Source organism: Lactuca serriola, chromosome 5 (assembly GCF_051521515.1).
Source record: "Lactuca serriola cultivar US96UC23 chromosome 5, Lser_US96UC23_V15, whole genome shotgun sequence".
Taxonomy (NCBI): domain Eukaryota; kingdom Viridiplantae; phylum Streptophyta; class Magnoliopsida; order Asterales; family Asteraceae; genus Lactuca; species Lactuca serriola.
The window spans coordinates 322,965,161-322,981,451 of record NC_136412.1 but is presented as its reverse complement, the minus strand read 5'-3'; the positions used below and the strand labels follow the sequence as shown (position 1 = coordinate 322,981,451).

The window sequence follows — 16,291 nt, the reverse complement described above, 5'->3', positions numbered from 1 at the left end:
TCGAGAATACAACAATAATTATTTTGCGAACTTTTTTCATTTTCTTTTTAAGATTCATTGAATTTATTATCACACTGCATGTATTTAATACTTTATATATATATATATATATATATATATATATATATATATATATATATATATATAGTTTTATGTGGCATATTAATTGAATTTAATTAAAAAAAAAACCACAAAATGACGTGTGGATTTAAATTTATTCAAAAAAGTCACAAAATTACATGTGACAAATTTAACAAGAATATGACATTTGAGAAAAATGTTCTTCATTTATTAGGATAGATTTGTTAAATTATAACTTTTTTATTTTTATAAATTGTAGGATCACTTCAAAAAGAAAAAACTGTTAAATATATATATTAGACAAGATTTTAAAATTTATGTATGGTTTACAAAAAGTTTCGCTAAAATGACAACTATTGCAAACACCACCCTCAATGTCCATATGGTTTAAATTCATTACACGTCTAGTCTTTGAGAGTAACATCGTCTGATTTTGGCTGTTATACACAAACGTACCCCTCAAGCAAGGGTATTTTTGTCTTTTCATTAAACAAACTGTCAATGCAATCATCAATAAGGATAGTATCTCACAATATCGTCCCTAATTAGTTTCATAACTCATCTTCCACGAAAACCATTAGTCGTCATCATTGTAATGACAAGTCACCCCACTTCATATCAGAAATAATGTAAGCACTTAGAATATTTTTGTACAACTACATATCCACATTTTTCAAGGTCTATGTTCTCTATATTTACATTTTAAGAGCCATAATCTTCAACAAAGCAAATGTATAACTAGAGTGTCTTGAACAAAAGTTAAAGAAAATCTAGGGAGAAGTGATACATGTAAGCAATTGTGTACACAATTGCCTAACACCTGATGAAGTATCCGTTTGAGATATAGTTGAAAGTATTGTTCTTGCTTCCAAAAGCCCTTCTGAAATACTTTGCACAATCACTTCCTCACTTGCCATCAATGATGCAAGTAACTTCCCACCACCCATCCTTTCCTACTCCATATTTCATTTTCACATAGTCATAAAATAGGATACTATAATGAAAAAACCATTGCTATTTCTTGCATTTAACCAATTTTCATTTTAACAATCTTTTTTATAACTCAAATAGTAAAAAGATATTTAAGGTGAAAAATACCATTTCGGAACCATTCTTTAGAGATTCCAAGGAGACTTTAAGAAGATCTGAAGAAAACGGAAGCACAACGGATTTCAAATGGTACACAATGGAGAAAAGAACCTGGATGCATGCAGATCTGATCTCAGGCTCCTTCACATTCTGTTGATAAAAATTAGGCATTAGAATTAGTAAACCCAATAATAGCAATCTATCCAATTATGAGGAGGGCATTTAGGTCTTTTTCAGAAAGGAAAGAAGGATCAACTTGCTTACACCAAAAGAACGAGTAATTCGCGGGAGAGTTTTTAAAGCAAAGGGTTTCTTGCCAGAATCTGAAATCTTCTGACAAGCACTGATGAGGACATTTGCCATGCATAATCGAAATGAGAGCATCTGATTTCTTGACATATTTTTGGAGGAAATTAATTTTAGCTCTTCACAAGTCAATTGGTCAAGAACATAAGCTTGAAATGTACAGGTGTCGTTATTTTTCGGTAGCTTTGGATCTTGAAGCTCGGAACACACGGCTATTGCAAGACAATCGATACATCCGTGTTGTGCTTTTGAAACTGAAATAGAAATAAATAATTAAATGTTTACGGAAAGGAATTTAAAAAGTTTTGTAATAAATAAAGGGAAGTTAAATACTTACTTTCATCTTTATCTGTGGATGGCCATAAAAGAACAGTTTCTATTGATTCTTTGATTTGGGACATCATGCATGGATGACTAACTGACTCCATGCCTCTAACCTACACCCATAATAAACAGAAATTGGAAAATAAATTTTCAACATGATTGAATTAAAAGTTGAAAACTTAAAGAGATTGATGGAAATGTATTTAATTTTAACCACTAGGGATGTGCAAATTGAGAAGAGAGAGGCTTTTATCTTCAGTATATCATGATCATTTGTAGCACTTTCTAGTTCAGATGAAACAAATGGAAAGAGAACCTGCACAACACAGCATATGCCAACTTTGTTTCTTTTTGACTTAATGAAGAAAGAACGACTTAATAAAGAAATATGCGCAATATACATTGGGATGAAGTCGCCCACAGAGCTCAGCTGATAGTTTTCTAACATCTTCAAATTCAAGCTTGTTGAATGCCCTGAAACAGTTTACTTTTATTAACAATGATTATTTCTCATTTGATGTTCAAAAGTAAGATGACAGTTTTTTTTTTTTTACCTTTTGAGAAGGAGAGCTGCAATACACTGAGAGTTGCTGATATCAATTCTAGTATCTGGAGAAGGGCACAATGGTAAATAGGGAAGAAAGTGAATGTGTTAAAACTTAAAAGAGTTTTTTAAAAGACACAATGCTTACTATTTTGGCTGAGAAGATCACCATAAACAAGTGAGGATTTGAGGTTGTTGAAAACTTTTAATGGAAGAAGGCGTATGATAAGCAGTGGACAAAGTCGATCAAAGAGAGAATGTTGCAGTTTTATATCATTTTCTGTAGGGGATATGTTAAGTTCACTCAAGAAGCTTTCATCAATTCTGCAAGAAAAGAAATAAGATTAAAGAAATGAATTAAATAACATAATGATATGAATACTTAAGGATGATATATAATTATATACTCTGTTTGTGATTCTGTATATAACAGAATCTGTTGGAAGACTAAATGAGCTTCTCCTGCTAACTGATCACTTATATAACTTAGAAACTTCACAATAATCGGATTTGATGACTCAGCAAACATCTTGTCCACTAATGGTCCCACCAATAATTTCCAATTCGTGACCTGAAATAGATCAGAAATATAATAAAAACAATAATAGAAGAAAACATTTGAAAGGATTTTGGTATTTAATCTTACAGATCTTGACCACTCTGGTATCAACTTGAAAACTCTATCAGCATCCCCCTTTATTCCCTTCTGATGATCTGAGATTGCATTGAGATTGCTGTGGAGAAGGAAATGATGAAAAATAGAAACAACAATTATTATAATTATTATTATTATTTTAAATGCTAAATCACTCAAAAATAGTACCTCATACAATCTAACAGCATTAAGATAACCTCTGGTTTATGGTTGTTGTGTGTGAGTATGTCAAGTAATGTGGTAGCAACAGATGAATGTAATGTTGCATCTGATGAGTAAACCAGACTTACTAACGCAGGCAATGTTAATGAAGGATCTACAAAAAAAAATGAAATTTTTTAATGATAATAATGAATTTACAAACAATAGTAAATTAGAAAAACTAACCAATAAGTTTTAGTAGTTTGGTTGCATGTGCACGAATTATATCTTCTTCATCTTTGAGACAATCAAGCAAATGGTTCGCTATATCCTGCCTGACACATTTAATTATGTTTGGGAATGAAAATTGTTCAAGAATCAATAATAGCCAAAAAAATAATAAAAAAAAAAACTAGTAATAATTGCATGTTGCATACCAAACTGAATGTGAAAGTATAGCTTCTGAATGTGATGAAATGTGGATAACTTCTGAAAGAACATCTAAAGCATTCCTTCTTTGAGCAATATTTTCACTAGCAACACGCTTTAGAATTTCTTCAAGGCAGTATTTATCTGGGCTCCTGATAAATAATTACATATGTCAAAACTAAAAAGCAAGAAATAGCAATGTACTTTCATTTCTTCATGTTACAACATTCTACCTAATAAGAAAAAAGTTGAAAGTACAATGCTATAAGAGGTAAGATAGAAAAACTTAAAACTTAAAAAAACATACATGGAACAATATTCAGCAATTAATGTTACAACAGCTTTGGCTGTAGCATCACGTTCATCCAAAAGATTTAGTAGTAAAGGCAACATGGAATTCATCTGTTTAGTGTCTGTAAGATTGTGTCCAAATGCAAGATGATTTGTTCCAAAGATGATTGCTTTTAGAATTGAAATAGCACCATCAATCACATCATCATCAGCTGAAGAAAGCTGAAGAAAACTCAATATATTAGTATAACAATATAACATAAACTACATAACAGTCAATAAATAAATATATATGAAATAATATAATTGCTCAAAAAGATACCTGGGATGTAACAGCACGAGTAATATCCAGCCTGTGTTCTGTCATTGCAGTATCAAATTGCTTTGAAGTAAAATGCCCTAAGAGAAGTAATAAGCAATTTATGAAGAAATTTATGGTTGCTATTCCACTCTCTTTATTGTCAATGTGATCTGTGGTGTAGTTCCCTGCATAATACTGTGTAACTCATTTGTCAAATTGACATAGGTGATGAGGTTGTTAGGGTATGGAGAACAAGATGGAGGAAGGAATGATTTAAGAAAACACAAAGCTCTACTTTTGGAGTGTGTGTATTTATATTGAAGGATGAAGAGATAGATGCAACTTTGGAATATGCCAATTTGTATAAGCCAAAAACTCTACATTGAGGGTGTGTGTAATTATATTATTCATGTAGTGTTCTCAAGAGTTATACCATAATGTATTGTACATCCAAAAATATTGTAGACAATGGATATTGTTTATGAGATGTAATAAAAAATATAGAAAGGAGAATACTGTTTTTTCAAGTTAATTATTACACACTTTGTTTGGTAGATAAGGAATTTTCCAATGTAACTTATGTGCCAAAAAATATTTATTTAAAATGATAAAATTTTCATCCGTTTGAAACAACTTTAGTAATAGTAAGTGCTATGTGTGTCATGATTTGTTATTACTTCATCTATATGTATAATACAAGTTTAGTTTGATAGATGTTTGTCTAGGTTAAACATGAACTTTTTTATTTTCAAAAACCTTCATATTTATAATATTATAAAATAAGGTTATTTCTAATAACATATATTTGTAAATACCTTAACTGCATTCGACTAGTTTGAGTTATATCTAACCTCAATTCCAGACAAGTATTGATCCAGCAATTCCTTATGACGATTAGAAAGCCGATGATCTTCCAAATGCAAAAGAATCCCATAGTGTTTCCAACAAGATGAGAGAAGCAAAATTCCCGTTTTAACCTTTTGTGAACCTGTCTTCCAAGAGATGAATGATCAGGATAACAGGTGCAAGAAAGTAAATTCACTCACGATGATGATAGCAGTTAGTTACCTGTCTGATCTTGAGAAGAATGATAATCCTCTTTTGTCTCATGCAACCATTTGAGAACTCTTTCCAATCCTTTTGCATGCAAAGATCGACTTTTCCTGCTCCACTGAGTTATACATAAATCACAACAGAGAACTCAAAATTGAGACAACTACTGGAAATTAAGTGATAAAAAGTTGAGAACATACTGCAAGGAGTCTCTGCACAAGTGGAATGAGCTGATCAAGAAGATTCCAAAGCAACAAGCTTTTGTCCACATCCTTTGTGTATTCAGAAACTGGACTGATTGGCTTTGCTGTTCTATGAACACCAATAGCTCCTACTGATATCTGTGGATGTTTGGATGGTTTTTTAATGTTCTCTAAAGTGTCAGATGGTTTATCCTTTCTTGTTAATGCAACACTAAGGGCTATTACACAATCTGCAGCAGCCATTGAAAGACGAGTTGGTAACTCAAATCCACCCTGCAAAGTACTACAAAACAAACATCAAACCATAAACATTGGATAATCCAGCTAAATCTGAGAAGGAATGAAGGATGCAGTGCAAAATGCAAATATGTTTATACTTTATACCTCCCACTGTTGATTAGAGACAATAGATGTGTGCTGCATGTGCAAAAAGTCTCCAAGAGTCCAGTGTACCTTTCCTTTATCCCTGCAAGAATAAGAAGAAGAAGAAGAAAACAACGTGTAAACAACTTTTTCTTCATTTATGATATATTGGTGGTGATAGAAAGGGTTTTGTGACATTACCAGTTGTTGAAAACTTGCTCATAGTCACTTCATACTCTATGAGACGACGTGCAAGGATACACCAGCCTAAGGCAATATAATGGTCTTCTTTCCTCAATACAATGTCAGAAAAGCTTCTTGCTAAAGCTTGAAAAAGAACTTCATCTTGAAAGAGCCAATTGAGAAGAATCAACTCCTGGTTCTTGTTTCTCGACTCCTTACTTCTTAACGACTGAGACCCCAAACAATAAAGAAGTTAAACACATCTTTTTTTTCCATGTAACATCGATAATTTCTATCAATTGATTGGTTTTACTTCAAAATTGAAAGATCAATAGCATTCAAACAATTGTAATTACATGTTCAATCATGGGGATCATAATTTCATCCAGAGACCCTTCATTTTCAGCTCCATCCCTAACATATTTGTGAAGAATCCGCAACGAGTTCTCCAACGAAACTACATAAAACAGTCATAGTATTCGAATCAGAACTCAGCAATCAGCATTGCCTACGATAATCGCAGATGACTAACCTACTTGTGTTAAAATTTTGAATTCCACAATTTTTTTTTATCACAAAGCCAGGGGATAATAATCTGGTAACACAAGAAAGATAAAAACTCACGAACAAGTGGATTAGGAGGGTGAGATGATTGAAGACGAGAAATGGAGTCGATGAGCTTAGTAGGTCGAGCAGTAAGAAGGGTTGTCATAACTCGGCCCACCGCCGCCGAAACCAATGATTCTTCCTCCTCCGACTTCCATATGCTTTTGTGTTCTTCAATTTCCATTGGGTGCGCCAAGAAGCAAATGCCTTCGCCTTCGGAGAGGTCTTGAACAATGAACACTCCTAACGTCTGAATAAAATTTAGGAAATTATCACTGAAGCCCCTTAACTTTGAAGAAATTCAGTTATAGTACCCAAACAAACAGGGGAACTTTTTTTTATTTGGGAGTACGATATTTGCCCTCGAGGCCTCTAATTCTTATTGAGAAGGGAAAAAATTACTAGTTTGGTTGGTTTCAGACTTCAAAAAAATCGACATTTCAGGGTTAGCATATCTTCATGATATAATTTCACTTATTTTTTTTATTTGGTTTGTATTCTTGGTGCTTCTAGAATGAAATTTGTGGTACATATTCATTGAGTTTAGATTACCAAATCACATATTGGGATGAAAATGTATTTTTATCCTATGAATGAATTTTTTATACAAATGGATAATTAGATTATGAATAAATTTATTGATAAAAAGCGGATACTGTTAGCATTTATTTTCAAGAATATGGGTGTTTATATTTGAATTAGTTAAAAAACTCACAGTTTGTTTTGGTTTTCTTCAATTAGATACATGCATAATTGTTGATATGTGTGATCATTTTTGAATTTGTTACGCTATATTGTAACATGAGTGTATTGTTTTCTGTTAAACCATATTCTTTTGGTTGGACTTTGGTAAACTCTGGTGTGATCACCAGAAAGAAAATTTGTGAACTTTGTTGATGGTGTTCTGAAACCTTAGGTTGCATGGCAAATATTTTTTCTGTGTAAGACAACCTTTTCCTAAAGTGTTGCATTTGATATCAGAATTCTTCTTTAAACTAACATTTCCATTTTTCGTTGCATTGATGGTTTTGAAGTCAACTAAGATAACATGAACTCAACTTGCATGAGTGGTATGATCAAAGTCTTCTATACTTGAAAATGTAAGAATTTTTAAGCCTAAAAATCAATAAAATGCTCAAATGGTCAATACCTTAATAAGATTACCAATAGTACATCAAACACCTTTCAAATACTTATTTAAATCGTCCCACGGTACCAAAAATCACAAAGTTTGGAATTCTATTCTTTTGAAAAGAAAATATAAAAATTAATAAAAATAAATAAATTTCTTTTTTTCTTGCCTTTCACCCAAAAAAATAAGTGTAGATTCCGATGATGACCCTATGGACCAAGCAAGTCAAACTAAGTGTAGATTTTGGTTTGTTTTCTGTCAGTTTGTACTTGTACAGCTTTCTTCTGATTTTTTTTTTCTTTTATTTTTACATATTTATATTTATTTTTCTTGCCTTTCACCCCAAAAAAATAATAAAAATAAATAAATTTCCACAAAGAAAAAAGCTCCCGATGATGACCCTATGGACCAAGCAAGTCACCGAAAGGTATTTTCAATAGTGTATACGATTAAAAGTTGATGTTACTTCAACCTTTTTTTTCTATTGTTAAATTCTCATGTCTATTATTTATTCTTCTTTTGCCAAAAAGAAATAAAAAGACCATAATATACGAAATGTGTTTGTTGAAGTTGAACCATACATGTGTACTTCAAACAATAATAAACATTTTTTGTTTTTTATAAAAAAAATATGATTTCATACATGAAAAAAGCCATGATTTTTTTTTAATAAGAAAAGTCAAATTCAAGTAAAGTCATAGTAAAAATGGTAAAATGTATTTGAATAACAATTGTTTGGTTTAGCGGCCGTTGGAATTGTTGACAAATGACCTTTTCAAGATCGTACATCTTAGACCGGACGGAGTGGTGCGGTTCCGGACTGCAGTTTTGCCACCGTGGCAGCTGAACACCGCCCCTCCGGTGCGGTTAAGGTGTGGCTAAGGCCGCAGTGCGGCAATGGAAGGGAGCACTTGGTGATGGTTTGTGATTGGCTGCCGTTCCAAATGCTCGTTTTCAAACTTTTTTTTTTCAAACTAACTATATATATAAGGTTTTTAATATTCGAATGGGAAGCTACTTGAGGCTAGGAATTGAATTACTTTCAAAAATTCGAGTTTGGGTTTGTTAACAATGGAGGAAATCAGGCAGCAGGAGCTGCGAGAAAGAAGACGTCCTATTTTCTGAATTTGGCATAATAGGTCCCTGGAGTTTGGTCTAGGAACAGAAAAAAACTCCTGCTTACCTTCTCTCTACATAATTAGTTCAGAAACAACACACTACACCCTTTATTTATAAATTCCAATTATTTATTAAACAAAAAATAGTCAAAATGTGGCAGCACCATTCCTTGTGTGTGGTATGAAACCACACTTTTGTGGTAAATGGTGACATGGCGCCTACGTGGCACTGCAGTTTCATGAGGAAGTGTGGCACCACTCCCTCCAGCCTTATAATCGGGCGTTAGTGAACAATGTTGATGTATCAACATGAGGTGCACAGTTCCCACGATATAACTTAGAGATTATTATTATTATTATTATTATTATTATTATTATTATTATTATTATTATTATTATTATTATTATTATTAAAGTAAATTTCACAAATGGTCCTTTACCATTACAGTTTTTCCCATAAATTGTCATTACGAAACTTTTTTCCCTGAAATGATCCCTACAGAGCAAACCGTGCACACAAATGATCATTACCGTTAATATCCGTTAGATGGTTCTGTTAAGGTTGCGTTTGGTGCACTAGCTGAAAAGCTAGCTGATGGTTAAAAAGCTAGTTGCTAGCTGATAAGCTAGTCGATAAAATAAATTGTGTTTGGTAAAAACTAGCTGATAAGCTAGCTGGAAGATATAAAATTACATAAAATGACATTTTCCAAAATAAGTTTTCTATAATTAATTAAAGGTATATTTGGGAAGTTTGTAAAAAAAAACTTCTAAAAAACTACTCCAACTAACACGGCAACCTAAAAAAAGCTCGAAAAATAAGCTAGTTTTTCAGCTAACTGTGGCACGCCAAACATAGCCTAAGTTGAAATAATTTTGGATAAAAACTATTTCTGTCATTTTGTATAACTTGCTTAAGGACCATTTGTAAAATTTTATACAATGACAATTTAAAATATTACAATTTTAGTCTCTTACCATTTTCTTTTTATTCGGCCCTTGTTATTATATATTTTTTAAATATATATAAATAATTTTTGTATTATGAAGTGGAAGCGAGCTGATTTCGAGGACAAAATCTAATTTAAGTGGACAATATTGTAACATCCTGTTTCCTGTCATTTCTGGGTCGTGGGCCAGAAGTTGATTGTGTAAGGTTTTGGGTCTTAAAAAGACAAAGTTTAGTCTTTGTGGAATGAGTTAATGTTAGTGTAATAGCCCAAATATTCAGATAAAAATTTTCATTTAATAATTAGAAATCTCATTTATATTTGTTTTCCAAAATTCAATTACATAAACACATTGTTCAAAAGATCAGAGTATCCAAAACAACTAGTGTGGAAATATTGGAGAGTGCAAGTTGCGCCATCAAGCCGGGCTCTTGCCCTTATAACCAGAAGTACCTTAAACACCCAACAAAATTGTAAGCACACGCTTAGTAAGTTTCCCAAATAACACAAAACATATAACCATATGATGACATGCACATATACACATAAATCTGCCATGGACTCCCTCCAGGGTCTTCAACCGGGATGCCATGGGCTACCTCCATGGTCTTATACCCAAGGGTCATGGGCTCTCCCTCATGGTCTTACTAGGTGCCATGCGCTCCCCCATGGTCTTCACGTAAATCAATACATACCAAATAACAAACCATTGGATATTCAACTATAGAAAGTGCATATCAAGTAATGGGTCGGCGTTAGTGCCTTGGACCCATTGGTATAGTGAGAAGACTCACCTCAGTCTCCTGAGCACAAAAGCTGCTCGACTACTAGCCAAAAATCTCACACTGAACAAATATACAAACAACCCTAATTAGAATTAAGCCACAACTTAGACAAAGGCCCAATATCTCAGTCTAAGGCCCTCCATTAAAGCCTAAATGTTTATCCTACATTAACGAGCCTAAGATCAAAGTCTAAACTACATTGGGCCACATGGCCCAATAAGGCCCAATCATGAAATCAATGCCCCAAACTAGAACAAAGTCCAATAACTATGAATGGGACCCGACCCAAGGCTGAGTAGGGCCCAATAAGCTTGCAAGCCTAACGAAGCCCAACTCTTATGCGGTGCGTACGCCCAGTGTACCACATCATTACTCTTAGCGTACTCAACCCTTTGGCCATACGCACGGCGTAAGCAAGCTTACACCCATCGTATAAACAGTCCATGCACAAAAGCTTATTAAGTGCTTGAAGCTTAAGATCTCAACGTCTAACTTCATATTTGAGTTTATTAAGATGTCCTAGGGCATAAAGTTGGCAACTTTATGCCCTTTCATGCCACATGGGTCCAATACTTAATTTCTCCCATTAAGACCACTTTTGAGACCTTAAACTCATGCATGGTCTTAATACCTTCAAGATGGCATCTTTATGCATCAAGCATGCCCAAAGAGCTTAGATTTGACAATACTAGTCTCTGGAGTTGCTCAACTCACAAGAGAGGGTCCAAGAACCAAAAACAGACTTCATAACAAAACCCTAACTCAAACTAGCAAAAGAGATGGCAAGGTTACGACTTTTTACCTCCAAAAGTTCTTCAAGATGAACTAGATGCAGGATCTAGAAGCTCAGTAACATCTAAGGCTTGGTCACCACATTCTTCTTCTCGAACACCCTCTAGAAAAGTCACTAAACAAACCTCTAAGCTCAAATCTCAAAAGATATTGCAAAAATAGGGTTTAAGGATGAAATGAGGCTATGGAGGCTGATTAGGATTTGGTCCAAATGATATAAGGCTATTTAAATAGGGTGCAAGTCAAGAAATTAGGGTTTTATACATCTGCCATGTACGCCCCGCGTACCTGCTCTTACGCCCAGCGTACGAGCCTCAGCCACTCGATGCGCACACACGCGTACGCTAAGCGTACCCAAATGTACGCCCAGCGTACGGAAGGACCCTTTTTGCCAAAAATGAAATACTTGAGGGTAAACAATGGAATACCTAGATCGGAGTGTTACAACTCTCCCCCACTGGAACTAGACTTCATCCTCGAAGTCCGTTGTCGCAAATTGATCCGGGTAATGCTCTCGCATCTCGTCCTTTGAATCCCAAGTCCATTCGGATCCCTTCCAGTGCTGTCATTGCACCTTCACTAGTTTCACCACCTTGTTACAAAGAGCTTTAGTTTTTCTATTTAAGACTACAATGGGCGTCTCCATATAATTCAGGCTCCTATCCACCTGAATATCATCCAAAGAAATAATTGCGGCCTCATCTGCAACACACTTCCGGAGTTGAGACACGTGGAAGGTGTTATGGATATGACTGAGCTCATCCAGAAGATCCAACTGGTAAGAAACCCTTCCAACTCAGGCATAAATCCTAAATGGACCAATGAATCGAGGCCTTAGCTTTCCCCTCTTCCGAAACCGAATGACACATTTCCAAGGTGACACCTTCAACAACACAAAATCTCCCACCTGAAACTCGAGATCTGATCGGCACTACTCAGCATAGCTTGTCTGACGGCTCTGCATAATCCGCAGTCTATCACACACCTGTTGAATCAATTCATTGGTCTTAAGAACCACTTCGGTACTTCCCATGACTCGATGTCCAACCTCTCCCCAACAAACTGGATTCCTACACCTCCAACCATACAACATCTCAAACGGGGCTTGGTCAATACTAGCATGATAACTATTGTTGCATGAGAACTCTGCTAGTGGAAGATAAGTATCCCAACTCACTATGAAGTCTAGTATGCATGACTGAAGCATATCCTCGAGCATCTGGATCGTCCGCTCACTCTGACCATCAGTCCAGGGGTGGTAAGTGTTGGGTTTTAGTATACTACAACATCCTATGGTGCACATACAACCCTAAATACCTTGGATCTATGTTTTCTCTATTATACATGCAAATATGAAGTTTCCAAGATATTACCCTATACTAGCATACAAATATCATATATTTGGGTAATAAAATAGATAGAATACATACCTTTTTTTTATGTAACTTGTCTTCATGAAGCTTGAGTGCCTAGTACCCCAAGTGTGACACCTCAAATGGTTCACACAACACCATGAACACTTGGAATAACCTTGAGAATAAGGATACTTTGGTTCTCTCTAGTGAAATCGGCATTGCCCTTTTGTGTACATACACTAGTGCCAATTTCACCAACCAAGGACATCTTTATATAGTGTGGAGATTAGGTTTAAACCCATGACCTTTCATTTCATATGATCCATGGGTTAAACACTCCATGGACTATCCATGAAGCTTAGCCCAACCTAAATGAACTTGGCCCACCACACATATATATCTAAGAGTCCATAATTAATTAGTTCCTTTTGATCACTTAATTAATTATAAATTAATTCTTGATCAATACTAATTAAATAATATGATTATATATTAATATATTAGAACTTATAATATATTAATATAAATCACTAGTATCCTTTTTACTCATCTTGTCAATCCAATTGTCCCGATGCCATGCAACCCAAACGGACCATGTCGGGTCGGGTCAAGTCTTACCAATTACAGTTATGGACTTAGACATTAATCCAACAGTCTCCCACTTGGATAAGTCTAAAACTATTATTGCGTATGACTTCAAGAACCGACTGGCAATCGTAGCTCTCAAAAGCTTTTGTCGAACTCTGACCTTGTCGATGAACTTTGACCTTTGTCAATGACTTATCCATTAGATAAGGGATCATATATTCCTCCATTCTAGATATCATATGGACCGAGACATGGATTAAAATCATTCTCTCTGTCCATTTTTGTTTCCCGATTTCTGATTCATGATGATTGACTGATTGAACATATCAAATCAGTCCTGGCTTGGCCAAGCACTCACATGTATCATCATTAAATCATCGAGGGGCCCACATATATCGCTTTTATCCCGAAGGTAAAAGGAATGGATAAACTTCGACTCATATGGCTTGTTCTACTACTCGTTGAATCATACACAAAGGCACGTTTTATAACATCGAGTTACCGAATGCGTTTTCGTGCAATCAATGTACAACCAACTCATAGTAACAACTCATATCTTTAGGTTTGAAGAATATAAGATTTTATCGTCTCATGATCACTCATGATAAAATCCATGAAGTGATTCCAACGAGCGCGGGTTGAATCCAATACTCAGAACTTATGAGCACTCATGAGTGTTGTAGCACAACTTTGTCCACCAACTTGGACCTTTACAAGCCAACCCATGACAGTCTTGATTCATATCTACTTCCAACATATGACCGACTGTGGATGGTTTGAATAACTTAGTCATTCCAGAAGAATAACCTAGTTTATTCTGGAAGTCAAAACATGCAAAATGAAACACAAGAATAATTGAATCTAATATGGTATCAAAACCTATGAATATAAATAAAACACCTTTTATTTATCACCATACTGATTACTCATTATTCATTATTTCGGTTTTATCAACTTTATACTTGAATTAAAAACACTAATTGTCCCATGCTCCATGTAGCACCTGGTTCCTGGTACGTAAATCCTATTTGAGTAATTTCCATTTTTAGCCTTGGACTCGGCGAGTCATAGGTCCGACTCGCCGAGTAGAGACGGGACCCGGGACATGTTTAAGTTGGCGACTCGGCGAGTCCATATCCTGGACTCGGCGAGTCACCGTTGTTTGATGAAACCCTAAGTTTCAGGGGTTTGCACCCTATTTAAGCCCTCATTTCCACCCCAAGCCAGCCCCCTTCACCCTCAGGAGCTCTCCATACGTTCTAACCCCTTGTTCTTGTGAGTTTGAGACCTTTTGGGTGTTTTCTTGAAGATTTTGAGAAGGAAGAGGAGTAGATCAAGAGGAAGGGAAGGAAGTCAAGCATCTCCGTGTTCTCTCAGTAATTTCTTGGAGGTATAACTCGTTTTCCCTCTGTTTCTATGCTTGTTACTCCATTAAAGTCCTTCTTGAGCCCTTCCCCAAGCTTGCATGTGCAATATAATTCGTAATAAGCTGATTGGCCTCTAGATCTAGGCATGGTTGAGCTCCAGGAGCTCAGATCTCTTGCCTTTATGGACCCATATTGCATGAAGACCCTAGATCTACTCATTTGGTGCATTTTGAACCCTAAAACTCTCATTGGTGAATATCTACACGTAAAGTTGGAAACTTTATGTGTTATTCATGCTCTAGGAACCCAGATCTATGGATAGCATAAGCTGGATTCAAGCAGAATCCAACATATAGTGATTGTATGGTAACGACTCGGCGAGTCGTTCATCTGACTCGGCGAGTCTGCTCGCGAGTCTCCGAGTTTGTCCCTTTTTCGTTGTTTGAATGGGAGTAGTGAGTCACGGGGTGTGACTCAGTGAGTTGGAAGCCAAACTCATCCATGGAGGAACTCGGCGAGTCAATGCCCTGACTCGGCGAGTTCAAGGCAATCTCCTTAGGTCAAGAACAGACTCGGCGAGTTGTTCATACAACTCGGCGAGTCGCAACATATGTGTTCTTCGGATGAAGATGAACTCGGCGAGTTGTTCATACAACTCGGCGAGTAGGATGAAGGACTTGAACCTCAGTTTAGAAGGAGAACTCGTCGAGTCAACGTCTAACTCGACGAGTAAGGACGGGATTCAGGGCAATCGATTGGATAGAGACTCGGCGAGTTGGGTCAACTGAAAAGTTGACTCTGACTTTGACTTAGGGCATGATCAGGGGTAAAATGGTCATTTTACCCAAAGGACAGTTAGCAGTGTTTGATTGAGTATGTTGTGGGAATTACAGCCGGAGGATTTCCGGAGCAGCAACAACAGCAGTAGACAGTCAGTTCCCGATCAGATCAGCAGCTACTTCGAGGTGAGTTACCTTCCAGTAGCGGTGGGTCTACGGCCACAATGCCGGCCCACTAGTAGGAGTTGTATGTAGATGATTGTCTCTATGATATTCATCTAGGGATTACTACTACTTGTGTTATGTTTATGTGCTAGTATGATATGATGCTATGTGCTAGTGACAGTAAGGGGAGATAGTCCCCGAGATATCCGGTCGGTAGGGCCGAAGGGGTAGTCATACTCAGCCATGTTAGATAGATTCTGATATTGTGATACATGTTATGTGGTAGTAGTAGAGGGGAGAATTAGTTCCCCAGTATCCGGTCGAGAGGACCGAAGGGGAGGCCAGCACCCAGATATGCTAGGCAGTATCCGGTCGAGAGGACCAAAGGGGAGGCCAGCACCCAGATATGCTAGGCAGTATCCGGTCGAGAGGACCGAAGGGGAGGCCAGCACCCAGGTATGCTAGGCAATGTCCGGTCGAGAGGACTGAAGGGGTAGGTCGGGCACCCAGATATGCCTGACAATATATGTATGTTATGTGATTATATGGTATGTGGTACAGTGGGGGAACTCACTAAGCTTCGTGCTTACGGTTTTCAGTTTTGGTTTTTAGGTACCTCTTCTTCAAAGGGGAAGGAGCCGGTGCGGTAGCGGCATATCACACACATACTCTTGTTTTCGCAGTTATGAGT

At 36.2% G+C, this 16,291-nt stretch overlaps 1 protein-coding gene across 1 annotated transcript; it reads right to left on the bottom strand.

Moving 5' to 3' along the window:
• Positions 1-671: 671 nt before the first annotated feature.
• On the bottom strand, positions 672-6,808 carry LOC145055100 (ARM repeat superfamily protein). Its single transcript, XM_079003389.1, has 22 exons — positions 6,588-6,808; positions 6,320-6,420; positions 5,982-6,192; positions 5,802-5,883; positions 5,415-5,700; positions 5,230-5,332; positions 5,013-5,149; positions 4,183-4,356; positions 3,877-4,082; positions 3,578-3,721; positions 3,387-3,475; positions 3,168-3,315; positions 2,991-3,078; positions 2,752-2,915; positions 2,493-2,668; positions 2,355-2,409; positions 2,202-2,274; positions 2,015-2,116; positions 1,814-1,913; positions 1,435-1,730; positions 1,180-1,320; positions 672-1,034 (listed from the first exon to the last, which is right to left on the bottom strand). Exons 1-22 carry the CDS (start codon positions 6,751-6,753, stop codon positions 852-854), a joined length of 3,225 nt encoding a protein of 1,074 aa, XP_078859515.1. The 5' UTR covers positions 6,754-6,808; the 3' UTR covers positions 672-851.
• Between the last annotated feature and the right edge of the window lie 9,483 nt (positions 6,809-16,291).

What these genes read in the sequence shown, in the direction of transcription:
- LOC145055100 (XM_079003389.1), bottom strand. Translation starts at nt 6,753, where the DNA reads ATGGAAATTGAAGAACACAAAAGCATATGGAAGTCGGAGGAGGAAGAA. An exon ending in TTGTGCAGAGACTCCTTGCA is followed by an intron (nt 5,333 to 5,414) that starts GTATGTTCTCAA and finishes TGTATAACTCAG; the next exon opens with TGGAGCAGGAAAAGTCGATC. An exon ending in TGATCTTCTCAGCCAAAATA is followed by an intron (nt 2,410 to 2,492) that starts GTAAGCATTGTG and finishes GCCCTTCTCCAG; the next exon opens with ATACTAGAATTGATATCAGC.